This window comes from Bos taurus, chromosome 26 (assembly GCF_002263795.3).
Source record: "Bos taurus isolate L1 Dominette 01449 registration number 42190680 breed Hereford chromosome 26, ARS-UCD2.0, whole genome shotgun sequence".
Taxonomy (NCBI): domain Eukaryota; kingdom Metazoa; phylum Chordata; class Mammalia; order Artiodactyla; family Bovidae; genus Bos; species Bos taurus.
The window spans coordinates 44,381,488-44,405,670 of NC_037353.1; the positions used below are offsets into that span (position 1 = coordinate 44,381,488).

At 42.2% G+C, this 24,183-nt stretch overlaps 1 protein-coding gene across 1 annotated transcript in view; it reads left to right on the plus strand.

The window, feature by feature from the left end:
* The first annotated feature begins 280 nt into the window (after positions 1 to 280).
* The window catches only part of ABRAXAS2 (abraxas 2, BRISC complex subunit), a 28,816-nt gene continuing 4,913 nt past the window's right edge, over positions 281 to 24,183 (plus strand). The window contains exons 1-7 of the mRNA NM_001166587.1: positions 281 to 371; positions 4,373 to 4,463; positions 8,672 to 8,708; positions 11,186 to 11,252; positions 20,853 to 21,043; positions 21,892 to 22,011; positions 22,532 to 22,616. Of these exons, the coding sequence (NP_001160059.1) occupies positions 300 to 371; positions 4,373 to 4,463; positions 8,672 to 8,708; positions 11,186 to 11,252; positions 20,853 to 21,043; positions 21,892 to 22,011; positions 22,532 to 22,616 (663 nt within the window). The 5' untranslated portion in view covers positions 281 to 299. The remainder of the gene's footprint in view (positions 372 to 4,372; positions 4,464 to 8,671; positions 8,709 to 11,185; positions 11,253 to 20,852; positions 21,044 to 21,891; positions 22,012 to 22,531; positions 22,617 to 24,183) is intronic.

Consider the following 24,183-nt stretch of genomic DNA (forward strand, 5'->3'; position numbering starts at 1 on the left):
GGCTTTTAATACTAAAAAATTTCGCGTGCAAAGAGAAAACTTTGGGGAACGACCAAGACCTGTAACAGAAGGCGCCATGTCTGGGATGCGCAGAGCGCGAGACTGCACGCGGAGGATGCAGTGCTGGAATCAGTGATGTAGGCGGCAAACCTTGCACCTCTCACCCCTCACTCCGGGGGCTCTCGGGCCACTTGGCCTCACCTGTCGAAGACTTCATTTCCCAGCATGCGAAGGGGCTGGCCGGCCGGAAGGCTCCGTGCCCGCCGCGGGGCATGATGGGGGAGTTGGAGCTTTCCATCATGGCGGCTTCCATTTCGGGCTACACCTTCAGCGCTGTGTGTTTCCACAGCGCCAACAGCAACGCCGACCACGTAGGTGTTGGGCCCCCCACCACTCCCCGCAACCCGCCGCGGCTGCTAGGGCTTCTGGCCTCGGTCTCAGGCCGACGCCTGTGGAGAAGCCGGGATCCTTTGCCCCTCGCCCCCTATGCTGGCCGAAGGAACTGATGACCCGGGAGGCTCCCGCCGCCGGCGAACTCTTGCTGCCCGGGTCTCCTTCGCCCCCCACCCCGAGATGGGCGTCCCCTCACTTGGTGCCTTCCATCGGCATGCCCGTCCCAGGACAGCAGTCTCCCGGTGGAGAGGGATTTCCCGGCCGGCCACCGACAGTGGCAGGAGTCGCTTAGTCCTGGAAACCCAGTGCCTGCCCCTCCCTGAGTCAGGCTTCGAGACTAATGAGGGGTGTCCGGAGTCGGGAAGGAACCGAGGGACCCCCGCTTCAGTCTAGGAGCGGAGATTCCCAGCCGCGCCCTCTGGTCTGACAGGTTGTTGTGGAGTGCGACGAGGGTAACTATGGCTGTCACTACTCTTGTTAGATGCGAGCGTGTGTTTTCTTCGCCTCGATGAAAAATGCAGATGTCACCAGGAGTGTTCGGTGGAGGGTCTACTTTGGCCGTTGCATGTTTAGTTCGCTGGCGAATGTTCTAAGACCCGGGAACTAGTCTCAGTGAAAATAGGGAAGTGACAGGCCTTTACGTATGAGTGATCGGAAGTGCATTTTTAATGTCCCTGGCTTCTGGATGGAAATTCTTTTATGACATTAGATAATTTTTGTCTTTACGTATTTGCCCACCAAGTTGAGAGATTGTGTTAACCTGATTTGAGTAGTGAATTATTTAAGTTCACTAAATAAATATAGTGGGAGGGAGGGTGGTGGTGTCATTACAAAGCAAAATGAGAACACTGCAGAAGAGGGAACTGGGTTTGGTTTGATGTCTGCAATCCTAGTTTCCATCTATAAAACTGATTTCGTAGAGAGGTGATTTCACTAGTAAATAGGATGGCATTAAAGTATTGTACCGATCATTGCTTCAGTTCAGTGGTAGAGATCAACTATAGAAATATACACAACATGGGTTTTTCCAGAGGCAGCTCCTGTCTCTGGACACTAAGGCCCTTGATACTGCAGCCAGCTCTTTAATAATGTAATGCAGTTCCTTCTACAGGTAGTTTGTGATCCTGCTCGTGTCCCCTGGACGTGTTAAACATGGTTTCAGTCCTGTTTCTTAACCTCTCTAGTTCTTGGAGTGCCTAGTAATATCACAGTTTTATATATAAAGCAAAATTACTGTAAGCAACCTGTTGAAAAGTGGATAGTTTTAGTTTTTTTTTTTTTTTTTTTTTTTATAGTCTACAGTGAGATGGCCATGTTACCTAGATTGTTACTAACTTGATTCAAGAGATATCTCTTTAATATCTGCACTATGCCAGGCATGGTGCCAGACTTAATAGAAATTTTTACCAATGGCAATAGTTTGCAACTTGTATCTTATACTCTACAAGGATACCTTTTATGTTAACCTTGCCACAGTTACATATGTAGAATACTTTAAAGTGATTTCAATTTCACACATTTTAAAGTTGAAGAACCAAGAATTTGTTTTTGTAGTATATTGTTTTGTCCTGGCAAATTAGTTTAAAGCCGCTCATTATTCTGTAGCTCTGGAGTTAGCAAACTTTTTCTGTGAAGGGCCAGACAGTAATTATTTTAGGCCTCCTGAGCCTTGTGGCCTCTGTAGCAACTACTCAGCCCTGCAGTTGGTAGGAGAAAGGAGCCGTAGACAATAAATACATTAGAATGACTGCTTCCAATAAAGCTTTACTTGTGGACACAAAGCTGAATTTTATATAATTTTTCACACATCATGGAATATTGCTCCCATTTTCTCTTTCATTTCAGCAATTTAAAAGTGTAGAAACTTATTCTAAGCTTGTAGCCCCAGTAACTGCCATTAGGCTGGATTTAGCCCACACACTATAGTTTGCCTACTATTATAAAATAAGAGTGGTTCAGATAATCTAGACCCATAGATAAATAAGCATCTGGTTTATACTTGGCTTTAGAATGTTTTGATGTCACTGTCGACTTTTTCAAACTAAGGCCTGCCAGATAATATACAGGGCACCCAGTTAAATCTGAATTTTAGATAAACAGTAAACAATTTTTTAGTATAAATATATCCTGTTTCTTATATTAAAATTATCCATCATTTATCTGAAATTCAAATTTAACTGGGTATCCTGCGTTTTTATTTGCTAAATTTGGCAACCTTGGGCTGTGGAACACTAGGAATCTGTAGATATTAAGGTCTAAAGTTGTGTAGGAATCTTCAATTGTATTTTCCACTTTGATTAAAGAGAAATTTTTCTAATCTGTTACAAAGGCGCAGCTTGTGTTTTGTAGTAAGAACTCATGAAGAAAGACTTTCATAGGATAAAACAAGCTGCTTTAGTCCATGTTTTCCAGACTAGTAGTCATGGATTCTCTAGTACATATATAATTTTTTTTTGACTGTGTTTTCATTGCTGCATGGGCTTTTCTGTGGTTGTGGTGAGCGGGGGCTACTCTCTTGTTGAGGTGCACAGGCTTCGCTTGCAGTGGCTTCTCTCGTTGCAGAGCACGGGCTCTGGGTGCTTGGGCCTCAGTAGTTGTGGCCCATGGCTCAGGAGTTGCAGCTCCCAGGCTCTGGAGCACGGGCTCAGTGGTTATGGTGCACAGGCTTAGTTGCTCTGCGGCACGTGGGACCTTTCCAGACCAGGGATTGAACCCATATCTCCTGCATCGGCAGGCGGATTCTTTACTACTGAGCCACCAGCGAAGCCCGATTTGGGATTTTTATGACACTCCACTCCTCTAAATCAGTATTTTGTATTGAGTTATGTATGTATTCAGCTATGCTGAAAAGCCTCTATCTCTCCATCCTCACCCCCACAGATTCCAACTGGGACTTTTTAAACTAGGAAATTTATTCGAAGAGTCAACCTACAATAGAAAGGACATTGTTTCACTAAATGTATTCAGCCACTCTTTGCTGAGCAGCTCTTGTGTGCTGGGCACTGTGCGAGGTGCTGAAGTGCACAGTGAACATAGAATCCCGGCTCGTACGGAGCTCATATTTTAGTCGGAGCAGGCATTCGTTAGTATGTGTAAATATGAAACAGGAGAAAAATATGAGAAGAGAAAGGATGCAGGGTAAAGGGAGCAGTGTGTGGCAGACTCTTGATTCTGTTCCACGCTCCAGGGAAGGCCTCTCTGATAAGGTGCTGTTTTGAGTGAAGAGCCGAATGGAGGGAAGGAGTAAGCAATGTAGGATGCCTAGGGAGGGGAAGTCTGGGACAGCCTGTTAGTTCACCACCTGCCGGGATGGTATTTGCCATTTAGAGTGAACATTCTCCAGCGGTGCTTGTGCTGAACTCTAGCAGATGCTCAAGCAGTAGGTTATGTGCTGAATCGTTGATGACGGTGTCGGTTCTCAAAGGAGTAAATCAATTTATCTCAGCATTTATTAAGGAAAAACTTTGACCTAGTGAAAACTTGCTTGCTGGAATCCTACTTTTTCCTGCCAGCCCTCATAGGAGCGGTTAGTTGTGCATTGCATTAACTTCTGTCTTTACCCTGTTGTCATTAGCAGAGTTTTTAAAACAATGCAATAAATTACATGTTGTTTCAAGAAAGCAGCCTAGAATATTTCTACTTCCTGAGCTTTTTTGATGTTGCTTGTTACACTTAGTGGGATTTAGGTGATGAATTCACTCTACTTATTTTCACTTCAGAAAAACAGGGTTTTAGGGGAAGGGATTAAATAATATTTCATCTTGTCATGGAATCCTTTATTCAAACGATTCAGTTAATAGCTGTGTCACAAAGTACTTTAGTCGTATACCTGTTGGTTTATGGAATGGTAGTTTATGTGACAAGTTTATTTGGATTATTGTTAAAATTATTATAAAATTGTAATGTCCTCAATTCCTCTTAATTCCAGTAAAAATCATTTTTGTTTTTAGCTGCAACTCTCTTCCCCCATTGCTTTCAGGAAGGATTTTTGCTGGGAGAGGTAAGGCAAGAGGAAACCTTCAGCATCAGTGACTCCCAAATCAGCAGCACAGAGTTTCTGCAAGTAATCGGTAAGTGAGCTTGTCACGGGCCTGAGAAAAAGTCTTCTCGTATACATGCGCCCTCTTTTGTTCTTTGGCCATTGACTGATTGTAACCTAACAATAGACTTAAAGAGTACATAGAAAGCCACTCAGATCACAATGCCAGTTATTTTCACTAGGAATGATGTGAAATGTCTTTGTAAGTCAGTGTAAACCCAGAGTGCGAGTCTGTAAGTTCAGGTATTTTGTGAAGCTGTCCCTGACCCAAGTGCTCTGACCTGTGAATGGCTGTGTGGAATTTCACGCACGTCTCTCCACAGCCATGGTGAGCCCTGAGTGTGCGCTTTGGGCTGTGCCCATGCTCAGCATCGCCTCATACCATAATGAAAGCGTGTGTTCTGCTGGTCCTCCCTAGAGGGATCTGGCAAAGATGTTTACACTTGTTTACAGAAGATATTTGTCAGACCTACACAGCTTTCTGAGGACTAAGCCAAACAGCCGATCTAGGGGAGCTTACTGGGGAAAATGAAGGTGTTTTGTAGGTGCATGGCTCTTTGGCTCAGTCTCCTTTTGATAAATAAGGATCATATGTTTTTCACCTGGTGTGCATCACTGAACAGCATGTCCTGATACTGAAAACAGAGCAAGGGCTGTTTGATGCATTTATGCAACCAACAGTCATTGAAAAACGCCAGTGCAGGAGACGAGTGCTGGGCAGTGAGAGGGATGTGCAGTGCCTCTCTGCCTTCCAGGACTGTGAGAAGAGGAAGACAAGTTTACAGAAATACCAGAGCATGCAGGCTGAGTGCTGTCAGAAAGGAACAAAGTCAATCTCATGAATTGGGAAAAAAAAAAAATGCTCTCGGGTTAAGTCAGTAACGACACCGTGAGGGAGCTGAACTGAGGGCCAGTGAGTGGTTTGTTCAGGGCATCCCGGGGCAGGGAGTGCATAAAACATGCAGGGAGCCTGGCCTGTTTCTGGGTGTCTAGAGTACAGACGGCGTGAAGGTGAGTGGTTTGTGGTTTGAAATACTGCTGGGAGGTTAGGTTATGCTGAGGCCAAAGCATTGATTTCGGCCTGTTCTCGTTGCCTTTAGTACCTGGGCTGGGGCCAGGGTGAGGACTGAGGAGGTGAGGGTTGGGGAAAACAAGAGACAGCTGTCTCCTAAAGAACCAAAACGATGAAACCCACTCCCCACAATATTGACTTGGTAAATAAATACTTGATATTTGACGTGCTGTGATGTAGCTGCTCTTTCACGGAGGTTTGATTTCTGTGTTTTGTCTTGCTTAACTCTTTAAAAATCCTAAAATAGAGAACTCGGTTTCATTGGCCATCTGTGCAATTATTCATTGTTTGCACTTGGGTTTTCAAAACTAATGTGGTGTGTGAGGGTTTGCCAGAAAGACTTGACGGCACACCATGCAAGAAAGAGCGCTAGCCTGGCATGCTCACAAAAGTAGCATTTCTGGTGAGTGCTCTGGCTGTTTATTTATCTTTGAGGAAACAGAATAGTAAAGTAATTTAAATTCTCCAGCATCGTGTACTCTCATTTTTGATTCATAAATACCAGTTCCCATAGTATTGCAGATACAGAGATGTGCCAGCAGATAGAGAGACCCAGGGAATACAGGGCCATGACGACGACCCTCTTTTGCTGTATAATGTTTAATTTATTAGCTACATTCAATTTATTGTTGAAACAATCATGGGTCTCATAAACAGGGTATTTGCCAGTATTAAATGTATGGTTATCATTGTAGTCTTTTTCTCTTTTTTTTTTTTTGGTGGTGTTTTTCATTTAAAAGTAATTACATAACAATATTAGAAAATGTAAACCGGGACCCTGGAAAACCTGGATTAAAGGGCCAAGCGTTAGATAACGAACGTACCAGGAGAAGTATTCCATACCACTAGCGCAAAGAAATTTTCTGGATAGTTTAACCTCCAGCACATTTTAAAATAATAAATTGACCCAATTTCGTATTTGTTGAAAATGCCTGAATCCACGCACGGACCTTTCCCTGACTCTGAACAATAAGGAGGACTTGATATGAAATGGCATGCTGTGAGGAAGCACTCGTCTTGAACACATTCATTTTTAAAGCGGTGCTCACACACTTGACGGAGAAGGCAATGGCATTCCACTCCAGTCAGTACTCTTGCCTGGAGAATCCCATGGACGGAGGAGCCTGGTAGGCTGCCATCTATGGGGTTGCTACGAGTCGGACACGACTGAGCGACTTCACTTTCACTTTTCACTTTCATGCATTGGAGAAGGAAATGGCAACCCACTCCAGTGTTCTTGCCTGGAGAATCCCAGGGACAGAAGGGCCTGGTGGGCTGCCGTCTATGGGGTCGCACAGAGTCGGACACGACTGAAACGACTTAGCAGCAGCACGCACTTGAAGTGGAACTGTCTGCCCTTCATGCTGGGAGTGGCCAGGAGGAGAGAGCAACGCGAGAGCTCCCTTAGCTAATGAGGTGATGGCAGCAGCAGTTCCTGGAAAGATGGAAGTGGGGATGAGAGGGGCTATTCAGCCCACCCACCAGCAGGAGAAGCAGTGACAGGAAGATAAGCCAGTGCAGCGGCGCGTTCCCGTGGGGATGTTCACAGACGTGCAGGCAGAAATGCCATGCACATATGAAGAGGGCTCCACCAGGCGGCACCCCACTCCAGTACTCTTGCCTGGAAAATCCCATGGACGGAGGGGCCTGGTGGGCTGCCGTCTATGGGGTCCTACGGAGTCGGACATGACTGAGGCGACTTAGTAGTAGCAGCAGCAGCAGCCACCAGCCAGAAGAGCTCTGGAGGCTTTAACTCTGGAATCCCAGGCCAAGCTGCCCTGGCTCCCCTGCTTCCAGAAGTCTGCCTAGCAGCTGTCACAGCTGCCAACGTCACGCCAGTCTGCAGCTTAATCGTGTTTGAAAGCATCACCCTGTTTTCTCCACGGAGTGCTTAGTTAGGCATTGCAGAATCTTGTAGGAGAAAGCTTTGACCCTGTAGAAAATATGGTGTGGTATCTAGAGCAAATCTTCAGTATGCTTCTCACCCAGGTTGTAAATCATGAAGGAAGTCTGCTGGGGTGGATTGATGACAGGAGTGCGTCTTCAGAGTTGAGAATTTACTCTAGGGATTTTCTTAAACAAAATATTCTTTCCTTTAAAGTAGATGAGGACTTTTTTTTTGCCTTCCCCTGAACTCTAGTTAACATTTTTACTACAGATGTTCTGCAGTCTAATTACTGACAGTATCTCTGAAGTAACTTATGATGGTATACTGTATCATTTTTGGTGATAAAAAGAGAGGATGTCTAGATGAGATTTTCCTGTTTGCATCACTGTGTCGACAGTTATACTCGGCAAATAATCTTTTCTTCCCCGTGGAAGTACTGGCGTTTTTGTGTGTTTTGGCAGCTCTCACATCGGTACAGAAGCTAATGGGCATAGCCTAGTGTCCTTCAGGGTTGCGGTTTCATTTTAATTGAGTTAAAATTGCAGCCTGGAACTCTGTGGCTGTGGCTTTATAAGCAGCAGGTGATGAGTTGCTGGCCAGGAGAATGTTGTTAATAGAACTGAGTGGTTAATTAGTCCCATGGTCTTGTACCTCAACCCAGACCCTAAGCCCCCTGATGAACTTGAAGAAATGGGTCGCTACAGTAAACCACAGCCATCTTTTCAGAAGTTGTTTGCCTCTGCCTTACAATGGCTGTTTCCCTTGTGCTGAAAGCTTTGAAAAGGCTAATGAATGTTCAGAGCTCTCACCCTTCCCCTTCAAAGCACCTGGCCCAGTTGTCCTGCGTGGTTAGTGAGTTACTGGTGGCAGACTGGTTAAGGCCCTCCTTTCCTCAAGCTGTCCTCACAGCTTTTATCCACCTCGATTAAATGCTTCCAGTCAGTGGTTCCTTTTTCCTCTTGGAAAAAGGTAAGATTGACCAAAAGCACACAATAGCTGTGTGATCCTGAATAAACGCTTTCAGGCGTGTGCTTATCACACGCCAACAGATGGGCCCAGACCTGTCGTTGGCCATTTTACTTTGTCCTGAGAGGGTGGCCCTGAGCTTAAGTGTTAAGGAGACACTGCCTTCACCAGTGTACACACTCTTTGGGAAAGGAAAACTATCTTTTTATTGTCTGAGATTTTGGTTTAAAGTTTTTTTTAAATCCTGAGCTACTTTATAGTTGTCTGTATCTTACATGATTAACTGAGATGTATTTCCTCTTTCTGATTACAGAAATCCATAACCATCAGCCTTGTTCAAAACTTTTTAGGTAAGCCACATCCTTCTTTGTAGCTTTTCGTCCTTACTAAAAGATTAATTGATTGAAGACTAATGAACTCAGACTTGTATCTGATTATGGCTGTAGTGTTTTAAGTATAACTGAGGGGTCCAAGTTCACTGATTTACTGAGTGTCAGATGCGTGTGTAGCGCTGTGTTAAGTTAGGAAAAGGTGAAGGGTGGGCAGATAAACCTTGGCCTCAGTTGTTTAAAATGGAAGCCTTTCTGCCAGCCTTCCTAGCATGGGCTCGTCAACGTACAGAAAGCAGCTCATCAAGGATCACATAGAGATAAAAGCATATTGTAAGAGGCATAAAAGTGTTCTGTGTACAACTTTAAAGTGTAAGGAAAGGGAACATAAAGCTTACTTTTTTGGGTTTAAGTTAATATATTCCAGTTGCATGTTATGACCAACTAAAGGACAGAAAGAAACAGGAGGAGAGACATTCAAAGAGAGAAAGTGACACAGACGCCCATGGAGGCAAAGGTGAGGGAGAAAGTGACCAGCATGTGGCCTCCACCGGACTTCTCCCCAAACCGCAGTCCAGGCCTCTGCCTCCTTCCAGAGCCCCCAACCCTTCCACCTGTTGACAGATATGATGACCTTCACTCTTGTGTTCCGTAAACCTCGCTGAGGCCCTGTTCCTCTGCTTTGTGAAAAGCCAGGCCAGTCCTTTCCTTGCACTGCTGCCCATACCAGTTGGATTCAGCGTTCTGGGTCAGCACTTCTGCCTTGACGCTGCCAGCCCCTTGTGCCTGGTTGTTGCTGCCGTGTGTTCACGGCAGCTTTCACCCTGACTTCGCTCCCATCCTCAGCTGACCTAAACCCCCAACAGCCCTGCACCCAAGAACCCCTGGAGACTTCCACTGTGTTCACCACCCATCTTATCCCCACCCCTCCCACACACACTTACCCCTTATTTCAGAGGATTGTTACCTGTGAACAAAGCCCCAAAATAGCTGAGAACCTCACTCTTAGGTTTACATGTAACTGAAGAGGAGCAGGAAGCAAACAAGGAATCCGCAGTTCATCTGAAAAGAATCTCAGAGCATTGAGACCGATTGCTGACGATTCAGCAGTCAATGAATGATTCAGGCCCTGGTCCACTCACAGCCTCGGTCTGGATCGGAAAGGGTCCTGTTGTTTGGCCCTGACCATCTAAGACTTTGCTGGGTGTGCCCTGCCTTGTCTTTCTGAGGAGTTCCTTAAGCCACTGTTAGTAAAGTAATACCCAGAACCTAGACCCATAGACTCATAATTGAAGCCATAGACTCATCATTCTTAGGACTGAAAGAAACCATGGAAATCATATGTCTGCTCCAAACTGTTTATTTTGCAAAAAAAAAAAAAGAAGTGGAGGCCATTGAGGTTCAAGTGACTTGCCCACGATCATATAGAGAGGAGCAGCGCAGAGCTGGAGCTGGTATCTCCTGACTTCCAGTTCAGTGTTTTTGCTGTAACTTGAACTCCTTCCTGCCTGTAAGGCCTGGGCTTGTGGTGGTGGGAGGAGGGGTGTGGCATTCCTGAAACCAGGACCGGTGATAGAAAAGGTCACACATCATTATGCCCGAAATGCTCTTCACAGGGTCCTGGTCAGATGGGTCTCTTTTAAAGGTGAGTGCCTTCAATTTGAAGCTGGCCAGACCTAGATCCAAATTCCAGCTCTTCCATCTGCCAGTTCTATAATTTGGGGCAAGTCACTTAACCGCAGTATCTTTATTTACAAAAATGGAGGGAAAAAAGTGTTGACTTGTTGGGCTGAACTAGTACTTACCTCCCAGCAGTGAGACAGAAATGAAATGAATTAACATGAGGAAGCATGCAGCTGAGTGTCTTATTAAGGAGTCAGCAAATATTCATTTCCCTTCTTCATTTCTCAGAATATGTGCTTCTCTGTTCTTTTTTTCCCCCATAGATAATTGACACTTAGAGACAAGGAAAAGATGTCACAGTCATTTGAAACCACACATTTTTTAATTACTTGGTATCAGCATTTCCACTTATGGAAGTAATACCTTTTGAATGTAGCAGTCTCTTGAGGAATCTTTGATGCAAAGGATACCTCATATCAGCAAAACATTTAGATTGTTTTTTCTTATATACTTATTGTGTGTGTGTGTGCTCAGTTGTTCAGTTGTGTCCAACTCTTTGCAACTCCATGGACTGTAGCCCACCAGGCTTCTCTGTCCATGGAATTCTCCAGGCAAGAATACTGGAGTGAGTTGCCATTTCCTCCTGCAGCGGATCTTCCCTGCAGGGAAGGGATCGAACCTGCGTCTCTTGCACCTTCTGCATAGACAGGCGGGTTCTTTACCACTGTGCCATTTTATACCTATTGCAGATAAGCAGTTGTAGCTTTATTGCCAACTTTTAGGATTAGGTGACACACAGACACAAGTTGCTAAGCATATTTTTGTCAAAATACTATGTAATTTTAATAAAATGTTTTTCCTCTTAAAAAAAACAGTTTTTATGACTATGCAAGCAAAGTTAATGAAGAGAGCTTGGACAGGATTCTTAAAGATCGGAGAAAGGTATGTTTGTCACCCAGTCTGATTTGGAAATCAATCTTTATCACCCAAACTTAAAACCAGAAAGGAATGTAAAGTGAAACAGTGAGATTTGTTATTAATGTGTAAGAATTCTGTTAAGTGGATTTTAAAGGTAAACTGTAGATGTGATACAATGTTTACAGTATGTAAAACAGAATTTAGATATTTAGAGTATGATTCCATTATGTAAAAAGTCAGAAGGAGAAAAAAGAACATGAACTATAATCCAGAAAGTTAACAATAGTTGCTTCTGGGTGGTTCTAATTTTCCTGTTTGGTAATTTAAAAAATAATTTTGCCAACATTTACTACACATGCATTAATTTTATAATGAGGGAAAATATTCCTAAAAAAATGTAGATTGCAGTCAAACATCTTTTGATGTGTTGCTCTTTCAAGTTCAGTTCACATCGAACATAGATGTTTTCCCAAAAGATCATATGTTTATTGTTTCTGTAAGCATATGCATATGATGTTCTGCTTGTGTGTATATATATGGTAAACACGTCTGAATAGAATTGAAAATGAGCCGAGGTTTTATTGCTGCTGCTGTGTGATGGTCTCATTCATAATTTACTCTGTTGTACCGTGTACGGGGTTTACTTTTTTACCTTGGTATATTGATTCCCGGAAAATAGATGAGTCACTAAAACATCACGTGAGGAGGAAAAGTACCAATGAAAGCGAAAGCTTGTTAAAGAGAAAACAAAATGCCATTCTTTAGAAGCATGTATTATAAAAAAGCCTTTAAAAGATTACCTGTGCATAAAACAATCAGTGTGGGACATCTCAGGTGTTCGAAGAAGGGCCTCAGAAGCAGCTAGAGTAAATGGGCAGCCTTTCCAGTGTAGGGCCCTCTCAGAACCACCATCTGGTGCACAGGCAGAAAGAGAAGCAGGTAAGGGAAAAGGAAACATAGAAAGTATGGGGAACGTCTGGGGAAAGGACAGTGTTTTGTGGGTGATGACAGGCTCAGGAAGGGCACCGTGTTGGCAGAGAGTCTTTAACACGGTCACCTGCCTGGGTGTGCAGAAGTGGGTGAGTACAGCCCAAGGATCCCAGTCTCACTCCCCCATTCTCAGTGATTTCCCTGAAATGCACATTCTGGCATCTGGAGCATCTTCATTCTCTAGCCACTGCCTTACTTCTTCATTCCATTTATTTTCACATTTTAAATAATGAAGCTTTATATACTCTCTAAAATTTATTTCATGAAGATTCTTACCGAAGCACTTATCTAGAACACTCACCATATATTAAATTACCAGGACATTTTCTTTTCAATAGAGAAAAAATATTTGAAGTGGAAAAAAGAAATAAAGAATATGAACAGGAAATTACAAAAGAAAAAAGAAATCTACAAACGGTCAAGAAGTAAATGGAAAAAATGTTCATTCTCATCAGGAAATGCAAATTGTAACACATAATACTGTTGTTTTTTGTTGTTGTTGTCCATCTAGTTGGCAAAAGTATAAAAGAATTGCTAATATCCAGTGTTGGCAAGGTTGTGGGAAGTGGGGAAGCTGTAGCTGGTGGGAATGTAAGTTGACATAGACATTTAGGGAGAGAGTTTTGCAATAACAGAATTTTAAATATAAAGTTCCATCTCGAGGAATCTGGCCCAAGAAAACAGACAAATAGGCACAAAGGTGTGAAAACGTGTGTTATTGAACACTTTAGCTCTGTGCCAGACCGTATACTGAGCACTTTCCAGGTACTGACACATTTAATCCTTATACCCACCCCATAAGGCTGTTATCATCACCCCCATTTTACAGTTGAGACAGCTAAGGATAAATATCTTGGTTAAGGTTATAAGCCCGAATGTTGGTGCCAAGATTTAAACCCAGCAGTCTGGCCTTTTAATGCAGCATGCAAAGATGTTTCTTGCATCTTTGCTTAATAATGAGAATTTTGAAAGCAATCTAAATGTCTACCAGCAAGGAATGGTTAAGTAAATTATGTTGGTGCCTCCATACTATGGAATATGACAGTTTATGCGTGCTCAGTCGCGGCCGACTCTTGACCACCCCATGGACTATAGCCTGCCAGGTTCTTCTCTCCATGGAATTTGCCTGGCAAGAATATTGGAGTGGGTTGCCATTTCCTCCTCCAGGGCATCTTCCTGATCCAGGGATTAAACCCATGTCTCTTGTGTCTCCTGCATTGGCAGGTGGATTCTTTACTACTGCACCTCTGGGGAAGCCCATGGGATATGAAGCAGCCATTAAAAAGATAAGGGAGGTTCTCATGAATGACTTAGAAAGTTCTTAAAGTTAAGTGAAATAATTTGAGCCTGCTTTTTATAAAAACAAAAGTCTGAGTATAAAGAGAAAGATCCAGAAGAAAGCCAACCACACCTAGAAGTGGTTGCTCTAAGTAAAGGCAGCAGAGATGTTGCTGAGGAGGGGAAACTTTATATAATAAGTTTTTTTACATTATATTTTATATTGAAACTAATTGGAAAAAAGAAATGAACTCTATCATGTAGCATTTTCAGTAGTAAATAGAGACACTTTTCTTAATTAATTTGGGGGTTTTAAATTGGATTTGCTAATTTACTATGATATTTTGTATTTCAGTTATATATTAAAATATAGGCATATCATATTTTTAAAAATAATAAATAAAATTGGATTTGGTCTTTTGAGACACAGAAGACCAATATAGATTGTTAACTGGAGTTATCTTTGCTTTTCCTGGGGCCCAGATTCTCAAAACTTGATCTTCAGTTTTGATTTTCTAAAGCTTTGTGCTAAAATTAACGATTATATTTTCTTTTGCAATTAAAAGACAAGAATTTGTTTCTTCAATTTACTTGGAAATTAGGTTTTATTTTCCATACAATTTGTTAAAGGCAGAGACTGTGTTTTATGTTCATTGTATTTCCTGTGACACCTTATACATAATATAAACTCTTAGAGGTTTTTTTTTTTTTTCAAGAATCCAAATTTCTAGCCCCAAAACAAAAGGTAATACTTAATATTTAGACTGAAAAGCTGTATAGTTGACTCTAGTATGGTGATTTTTCCCCAGAAATGGTACAAAGTTACATCTTCACCTCAAAGGGGTTATAGTAGTACCTACAAAGTTAAATTTAAAATGTTCGGCTTAAAAATACATATGTACTTAGACAGTATCTGATATAAAAAATTATTTTTAATTAACATCAACTCTTCAAGAAAGTGCTAATGGAAACACTTCAAAAATTGATTCTCTGCTAGGCAGGCTTCAAAGCTAATGTTTAATTGAAAAGCTCTGGGAGTTCCTTGACGGAGAGTTCTGACAAAATGTGGGCCACTGGAGAAGGGAATGGCAAACCACTTCAGTATTCTTGCCTTGAGAACCCCATGAAAAGTATGGAAAGGTAAAGAGATAGGACACTGAAAGATGAACTCCCCAGCTCGGTAGATGCCTAATATGCTACTGAAGATCAGTGGAGAACTAACTCCAAAGAATGAAGAGACAGAGCCAAAGCAAAAACAGTGCCCAGTTGTGAATGTGACTGGTGATCAAAGTAAACTCCGAAGCTGTAAAGAATAATATTGCATAGGAACCTGGAATGTTACATCCATAAATCAAGGCAAATTGGAAGTAGTCAGGAGATGGCAAACATCAACATTTTAGGAATCAGTGAACTAAAATGGACTGGAATGGGTGAATTTAACTCAGATGACCATTATATCTACTACTATGGGCAAGAATCCTTTAGAAGAAATGGAGTAGCCGTCATAGTCAACAAAGGAGTCCAAAATGCAATACTTGGATGCAGTCTCAAAAATGACAGAATGATCTTTGTTCATTTCCAAGGCAAACCGTTCACTATCACAGTAATCCAAGTCTATGCCCCAAGCACTAATGCCAAAGAAGCTGAAGTTGAGCAGTTCTGTGATGGCCTACAAGACCTTCTAGAACTAACACCAAAAAGAGATGTCCTTTTCATTACAGGGGACTGGGATGCAAAAGTAGGAAATCAAGAGATACCTGGAGTAACAGGCAAACCTGCCCTTAGAGTACAGAGTGAAGCAGGGCAAAGGCTAATAGAGTTTTACCGAGAGAACGCACTGGTCATAGCAAACACTGTCTTCCAACAACACAAGAGAAGACTCTACACATGGACATCACCCGACAGTCAACACCGAAATCAGATTGATTATATTCTTTGCAGCCAAAGATGAAGAAGCTCTATACAGTCAGCAAAAACAAGACTGGGAGCGGACTGTGGTTCAGATCATGAACTCCTTATTGCCTAATTCAGACTTAAATTGAAGAAAGTAGGAAAACCACTAGACCATTCAGGTATGACCTAAATCAAATCCCTTAACGACTATACAGTGGAAGTGACAAATAGATTCAAGGGATTTGATCTGATAGAGTGCCTGAAGAACTATGGACAGAGGTTCGTGACATTGTACAGGAGGCAGAGATCAAGACCATCCCCAAGAAAAAGAAATGCAAAAAGGCAAAATGGTTGTCTGAGAAGGTCTTACAAATAGCTGAGAAAAGAAGAGAAGCTAAAGGCAAAGGAGAAAAGAAAAGATACACCCATTTGAATGCAGAGTTCAAAAGAATAGCAAGGAGGAATAAGAAAGCCTTCCAAAGAGATAGAGGAAAACAACAGAATGGGAAAGACTAGAGAGCTCTTCAAGAAAATTAGAGATACCAAGGGAACCATTCATGCAAAGATGGGCACAATAAAGGACAGAAACAGTATGGACCTAACAGAAGCAAAAGATATTAAGAAGAAGTAGCAAAAATACACAGAACTATACAAAAAAAGATCTTCATGACCCAGATAACCACGATGGTGTGATCACTCACCTAGACCAGACATCCTGGAGTCCAAAGTCAAGTGGGCCTTAGGAAGCATCACTACAAACAAAGCTAGTAGAGGTGATGGAATTCCAGTTGAGCTATTTCAAATCCTAAAAGATGATGTGTGAAAGTGCTGCACTATTCAATATGCCAGAAAATATGGAAAACTCAGCAGTGGCCACAGGACTGGAAAAGATCAGTTTTCATTCAAATCCCAAAGAAAGGCAATGCCAAAGAATGTTCAAACCCACCGCACAATTGCACTCATCTCACATGCTAGCAAAGTAATACTCAAAATTCTCCAAGTTAGGCTTCAACAGTATGTAAGCCAAGAACGTCCAGATGTTCAAGCTGAATTTAGAAAAGGCAGAGGAATGAGAGATCAGATTGCCAACATCCTTTGGATCATCGAAAAAGCAAGAGAGTTCCAGAAAAACATCTACTTCCGCTTTATTGACTACACCAAAGCCTTTGACTGTGTGGATCACAATAAACTGTAGAAGATTCTCCGAGATGGGTAAAACAGACCACCTTACTTGCTTCCTGAGAAATCTGTATGAAGATCAAGAAGCAACAGTTAGAACTGGACATGGAACAGCAGACTGGTTCCAAATTGGGAAAGGAGTATGTCAAGGCTGCATATTGCCACCTTGCTTATTTAACTTATATGCAGATTATGTCATGTGAAATGCTGGCCTGGATGAAGCCCAAGCTGGAATCAAGACTGCCAGAAGAAATCTCAATAACCTCAGATATGCAGATGACACCACCCTTATGGCAGAAAGTAAAGAGGAACTAAAGAGCCTCTTGATGAAAGTGAAAGTAAAAGTGAAAAAGTTGGCCTAAAACTCACATTCAAAAAACTAAGATCATGGCATCTGGTCCTGTCCCTTTATGGCAAATAGATGGGGAAACAGTGGAAATAATGACAGACTATATTTTCTTAAGCTCCAAAATCACTGGAGATGGTGACTGCAACCTTGAAATTAAAACATGCTTGCTCCGTGGAAGAAAAGCTATGACCAACCTTGACAGCATATTAAAAGCAGAGACATCACTTTGGCAACATCAAAGCTGTGGTTTTTCCCCTAGTCATATATGGATGTGAGAGCTGGGCCATAAAGCAAGCTGAGCACCAGAAGATTGGTGCTTTTGAGCTGTGGTGTTGGAGAAGACTCTTCAAAGTCCCTTGGACTGCAAGGAGATCAAACCAGTCAATCCTAAAGGAAATCAGTCCTGAATATTCTTTGGAAGGACTGATGCTGAAGCTAAATAAAACTCCAGTACTTTGGCCACCTGATGCGAAAAACTCACTTATTGGAAAAGAGCGTAATGCTAGGAAAGATTGAAGACAGGAGGAGAAGGGGACGACAGAGGAGGAGATGTTTTTATAGCATCACCAACTTGATGGGCATGAGTTTAAGCCAGCTATGGGATTGGTGATACACAGGGAACCCTGGCATGCTGCAGTCCATGGGGTTGCAAAGAGTTGGACATGACTGAGCGACTGAACTGAACTGAGAGTTCCCAGGTGGTCCAGTGGTTGGGACTCTGCGCTCTCACTGCCAAGGGCCCTGAGGGCTGCTGGAGTTCAGTCCCTGGTGGGGGAGCTAAAATCCTAGAAGTGGAGCAGGGAGGCTCCCCCACTGAAAAAAAGAAAGAAAAATCCTACAAAGGAAAGTTCAGTGATTTGAACTCATAAAATAAGTATGTAGTAATTTTAAAAGTTTCTTGAGTCCTAAAATAATCCATTAGAATACACAACCTAATAAAGATTTTTGTCACAATACCAATTAATATATATAAAATATATAGAAAATTATTTACTAAAAACATGTGGCTCTCAAATATAGGAACTCCACAACATTGCTAAATTAAAAAAAAAGTTGGATTTAAGATGGAGGCCAGTGTTTTTTCATATGAGAAATTCCCCTGTAGGTGCAGCCTGGTTGTCTGCTCAGTTACTGCCCTGGCAGAAGCCATATTATGTTTACAAAGTTTTGACCACCCTCAGGTTTTGGGCTCAGGCCAAAAAAAGCAAGTGAGAGGAGGATTTCTGCCTTCCTGAAAGCATCTGCTCTGAAACAGATAATGATAAATATAACTGCCATCTTAATATTATCATAAGGCCAAAAAGAACACAAGTTAAAGATGACAAATGTGCTCAGTATTGGGGATAATTGCTTTGGCTCCAGAAAATGTAAGTCAATGTCTAGCATGGAGAGTAGAGAGGAGAGTCTTTGTGAAATATTGTCTGAAGCTTCAGCAGAGATAAGGTTTTAGGGAAAGACATTCATAATTTTTCATCATGGCCCAAAAATAGCTATCAAAAATGTGCTCTTCCGCATCAGTAACCTCGGTACTCGATAGCCTTGCAACCAGCTTATTAGCTCTAAAAGGTACAATTGTACCTGTCACCAGTGTGAATTATTTTGGCATCTTATCTCTCATTGATCAGAATGAAGAGGGTTATCTTTTTAGCAAATATCAAATGAATAAATTAATATCCACAATAAATTTACAAAGCTTCCTGTTTCTCAGAAAGTACAAATGGAATCAAACAAGTAGAGTCAGTGTAAATGAAAAGTGTTAGTATCCATGCAGTCACCACTTGCTTGATTCTTTAATCAGCGAGTATTTCATGAGAATGGCCATGTGCTGACTGCTGCTCGGGCCTCTGCAGGAATGCAGAGGGTGTGAGACGTGACCCAGTCCTTCAGAGGAGCTAATCCCAAGTTAAATTCAAAGTGCCGAGACTCAGCATGAAATATGCCATGTTCTTTGATACTAGTAGCTCTAGCCAGTTGATAATTTTTCTTTTTGTTTTTATTTTTTTTAAAGGAAAACTACTTTTCACTCTAAGATTTATACTGACAGAAGTGTTTGAGTTTTCTTTATATTTAAAGTATACCAGAATTAATTGCTTCAATATAATTAGAATTATGCTTTATTTTCAGTAGTACTTCTTACGGAGAGGGCAGTGGCAACCCACTGCCACTACTTTTCCAGTACTCTTGCCTGGAAAATCCCATGGGCAGAGGGGCCTGGTGGCCTGCGGTCCATGGGGTCGCTAAGAGTCAGACACGGCTGAGCGACTTCCCTTTCACTTTTCACTTTCATGCATTGGAGAAGGAAATGGCAACCCACTCCAGTACTCTTGCCTGGAGAATCCCAGGGACGGGGGAGCCTGGTGGGCTGCCATCTATGGGGTCTCACAGAGTCGGACACGACTGAAGTGACTTAGCAGCAGCAGCAGCAGCAGTACTTCTTAAGAGCAGGCAGTGTTACTTTGCTCCCTGTAGTTCCTTGCATGTGGTATGAACTCTGTGCAGAAAACATTATTCACCTCTCAGGGTTGTTGTGATAATTAGTGAAAATAATTGTAATAGTAAAGGTTGATTGACTTCCTTCCTTTATGAAAGTTTCTAAAACATAATCTAAATTTACCGTTATTATGGAAGGAATGATGCTAAAGCTGAAACTCCAGTACTTTGGCCACCTCATGCGAAGAGTTGATTCATTGGAAAAGACTCTGAAGCTGGGAGGGATTGGGGACAGGAGGAAAAGGGGACGACAGAGGATGAGATGGCTGGATGGCATCACCGACTCGATGGACGTGACTTTGATTGAACTCCAGGAGTTGGTGATGGACAGGGAGGCCTGGCGTGCTGGGATTCATGGGGTCGCAAAGAGTCAGACACGACTGAGCAACTGACCTGAACAACTTTAAATTACTTTCATTAGGATTTTCATACAAAGAGTTTGTTTTAAAGAAAGAAGCTATGGAAGATTTTTCTTCCTATAAAGAATTAAAGTGTCTCCACAACAGAGGTTTTCAAACTTTATACCTAAGAAAAAACTTAAGAATTCATCTTAAATTCAGATTTCTGACTGTACCCTTAGAAGCTCCAATTCTGCAGGTTTTGATTGGGCCCAGCAAGCTCCCAGGTGTCTCTTGGGCCTTCCATCTTCCATACATCCAGCAGATCACATTGTGAAAATGTTCTTCCAAAGAGCCTGTCAGTTTAAATCACATACCAATTTAAGTTCTGGTATAGTCACACTGACAAAGCTAACCTTTTAAAATTGTTGTATTAAAGTATAATTAACATGTAGTAAACTGCATATATTTAAAGCATATACTTTGATAAGTTTTGAAATATGTATACATGCATGAAACCACCATCAGAATAAGATAACGAACATATCTGTCCGTGCCAAAATCTCCTTGTCTTTTCTGATCCCTTCTTCTCACCTCTGCCCTAGTCATCTGCTTTATGTCATTTTCATTTTCTAGAATTTACATGCCATCAAATCGTAGATTGAGAATTCCCTGGCAGTCCAGTGATTGGGACTTGGCGCTTTTACCACTGTGGCCCAGGTTCGGTCCTGGTTGGGGAACTAAGATCCTACAAGCCGTGCAGTGTGGCCCCCCCAAAAAAAAAAGAATCCTGTAGCCTGTGCTCTTATGATGATGATAATCTTTGTTGTTATTGTTCTGGCTTCTCTCACTCAGCATAATTATGTGGGACTCATGTGTGTTGCGTGTGTCGGTGTTTCTTCCTTGGTGTCACTGAGTAGAAGTCCAGTGTGTGCGTACGCCACATTTCTATTTATCCATTCACCTGTTGGTGGGACAGTTGCGTGGCTTTCAGTTTCGTGCTGTTGCACGTAAATTTGGTATGAATGTTTGTGCGGATGCATTTGGAATGAAATTTGTGGGATTTCATGCAGCTTTTAACACTTCTTTCTTCTACGTCTGTTGCAGAAAGTGATCGGTTGGTACAGATTCCGGCGAAACACGCAGCAGCAGATGTCGTACCGAGAGCAGGTGATCCACAAGCAGCTCACCCGCATCCTCGGGGTGCCCGACCTCGTCTTCCTCCTCTTCAGCTTCATCTCCACCGCCAACAATTCCACTCATGCTTTAGAATATGTTCTCTTTAGACCAAATCGAAGGTAAAGAAAGCATTCACCAGCCCACATAAATAGGAAAGATGTTGACACAAGTACTTGAGATTTGTGCCTTTGAAAATAAGCATTTTATAGCATCTTTAAAGAAGAGTGTTTATAACTGTCCCGTAGCTGGTTTTCTTTGTGATGGAGAAAGTGTTTTCCTGTCAGTTAATTATATAAATTAAAATAGTTTTTGAGTCAAGAAGCATTAGCAAGACATTCATTATGCATCAATTCTTACAAGAATAAACAGCTGGAAATCATCATCTGCTTCTCCATAATCCATTATATACAAATACAGTTCTGTTGTGCTGTAAGCCTGATTATAATTTTAAAACATAGATTTCAAGGACAAAATTGTAAAATTGATCCACCTACTGGCTAATGAGGGTTTTGCATTAGGAACTTGTTAAAGCAAAAAGAAAGATCATATGATCATGGTATGTCAGTAAACAACAGAAAGGGTTCCTACAGAAGTTCATTTATAGTAGAATAAATTAAATCAGCATCAGTGAAAAATAATTATTAGTTGTTAAATAGCCACTCCTAAGATTTCATCAATTAGTCAGTAGGTTTTTAAGCACCTAAAACCACCTCAGCACTCTTGTCAGTTGCTGTGGAAATGCAGAAGACCTAACATCTGCCTTCCGGAGTTTACAGTTGAGTCCTACTATAAGGGAAGTGAAACTTTTCTAATCAACATAACCCTGGGTGGTCTGTGGAAGTGGGTTCTCTGTGAGACCTTCTGTTAGTTCCCAGTGCAGAGACTCGAGCTCCTGTTGGCAAGACCCAGTCTTTAAGTAGAGGGGTGCTTTCAACATGATCTCTGTCTCTCTCTCAATCCCCCACAGGTATAATCAAAGGATATCCCTTGCTATTCCCAATCTAGGCAATACTAGCCAGCAAGAGTATAAAGTGTCTTCAGTGCCAAATACTTCTCAGAGTTATGCCAAAGTTATTAAAGAACACGGGTAAGTTGAAAGGTAAAATGAATGTTTTTCCTTTCTTTTTCTAACTGTGCTTCTGGAGAAATGTGACGTCATTTGATATGATTAACACTGAAAAATCCAATAAGGCAATTCTCTTTCTCTACTACTGTATATCAAAATCTGAACACTTATTGAAAAGAAAATTTACTTTTATCAATATTTATTTTTTTAATCACTTGCCACAATTTTCTTCTTTTTTTGCAACTGATGCAAAAATGTGAGTAGATTATGTGTATATCTGAGGTTCTGAAAGCTAACTGTGGTCCCTGAAAAATGTATAGGGTGAGGGAAAAAATAACTACTATTTTTCAGTGGTCTTGGCAACAGGGGTTCTCTCTTCTTTCTCTTGTGTAACCCTAGGGACATGGGCATTGTTGCTGAAACATTGTTACCCTGGGGTTGCAGCATTTAAGTAATCGGTAGATTAAGGAGGAAATGACGGGAAAGTGCCTTCCGTTCACTGTGGTCTGATCGCTCTGTGAACCTCGCTTCTGTCTTCTAGTGCTGACTTTTTTGACAAGGACGGAGTGATGAAAGACATCAGGGCGATCTATCAGGTTTACAATGCGCTTCAGGAGAAGGTGCAGGTAACTGACTTATTCACTAGCTTTCAGTATTTATGTTGCCCAAATGCTTTTTAAATTCTACTTTAATTTTTAATAATCTCCTGTGGTCCAAAAATCAGTCCCCAAATGATATCAGATGTGTGTAGTAGTTACTCACGCCAGTCTACGAAAGCCTGTCTCTCTCACTATATGCCTGCCATGGAGACTCTGAGGTACAGTTTTAATATCACTCTTTTAAATACTTGTGACCTCCTTAATGACAGCGTTTTCCATAGAGAAATGTATTCCCAGTTTAAGGAAGGATTGCTAAGAACACAGCTGTCGCATCACTTAGCCTCTAAGTAGAGACCGCACCCAAAAGCCCCGTGGTAACTCAGGACAGCTCGGCCTCCTGATTCGAGTTCACTCCTCTGCCCACAGCTGCCTCCACTGAGTGGGAGGGTGCAGTGGGGCCTGTTCATTCCTAGGCATTCATGCAACAAATATTTATGGAAACGTCTCCTGCAAGCCAGGTCCTGAGCTAGGTGCTGGCAGTACTTTCCCACGTTCTTGTCATCAGCCCCAGAGTGTTCTTAGGGGTGATTCGCTCTGAAACCCTAAGAACAAAAGCGCCTTGGAGGACAGGAAGAAGAGGGGTCAGGCTGAAGAGGCTGTCTCAGGCCTGGAGGAAGGGCCCAGGGAATGAAAGAGCACAGGCAGCTACTGAGAAAGAGGAGAGCAGTCTCCATTCAGCCTGGGGCACAGGGGAAAGCAGGCAGTGGGCAGATCCCAGTGTGAGGCTCCAAATCAGGGTCACGGTCCCCGTAGCAGCACAGGGACTTAATCCAGCCTCACTCATTGGTGACTGGCCCACTTTCCGGCGATTTCTGGTATTTCTGCTATGGAAGGAACGTGCAGTGAAAAGCAACTTTTTGTCCTGAATTCATGACCATGCTCTTTGCAGACTGTCGGTGCCGTCTCACAGACTTCAAAGTGGCATGTATTAGACATTTCATTGCCTATTGATTAAGGCCTGCCCTGCAAACACCAGATCACGTCCATGCCCTGATATGAATGGTTAAAGTACATTGACTAGGGAAAGTTGAAAAAGAAAATAAGTTTCAAAGTCAAGTTCTTTTTCAACTTTTCCTAGTTGTGGTTTCTATTAAATAAATCTGTGTGTGATCCGAGGCTTAATTGTTGATTATAAGTAAAAGTTGAAAGCATGTCATCCCTTTCTTTTGTTCATCCTCCTATGCTCATCCCTTTTCTTTTGTTCATCCTCCTATGCTAGACTGTGTGTGCTAAGTCACTTCAGTCGTATCCGACTCTTTGTAACCCTGTGGATGTAGCCCGCCAGGCTCCTCTGTCCATAGGATTCTCCAGGCAGGAATACTGCAGTGGGTTGCCATGCCCTCCTCCAGGGGATCTTTTCAACCAGAGATTGAACCCGAGTCCCTTAGGTCTCCTGCATTGGCAGACGGGTCCTTTACCAGTAACACCCACCCAGGAAACCCTATGCTAGACTGATACCAAAATTCCCTTTTCATATAAATAAAGATGAGTAAGCAAGGGAAAGATTCATATTCAAGAATGTCTAAGCTAAGTA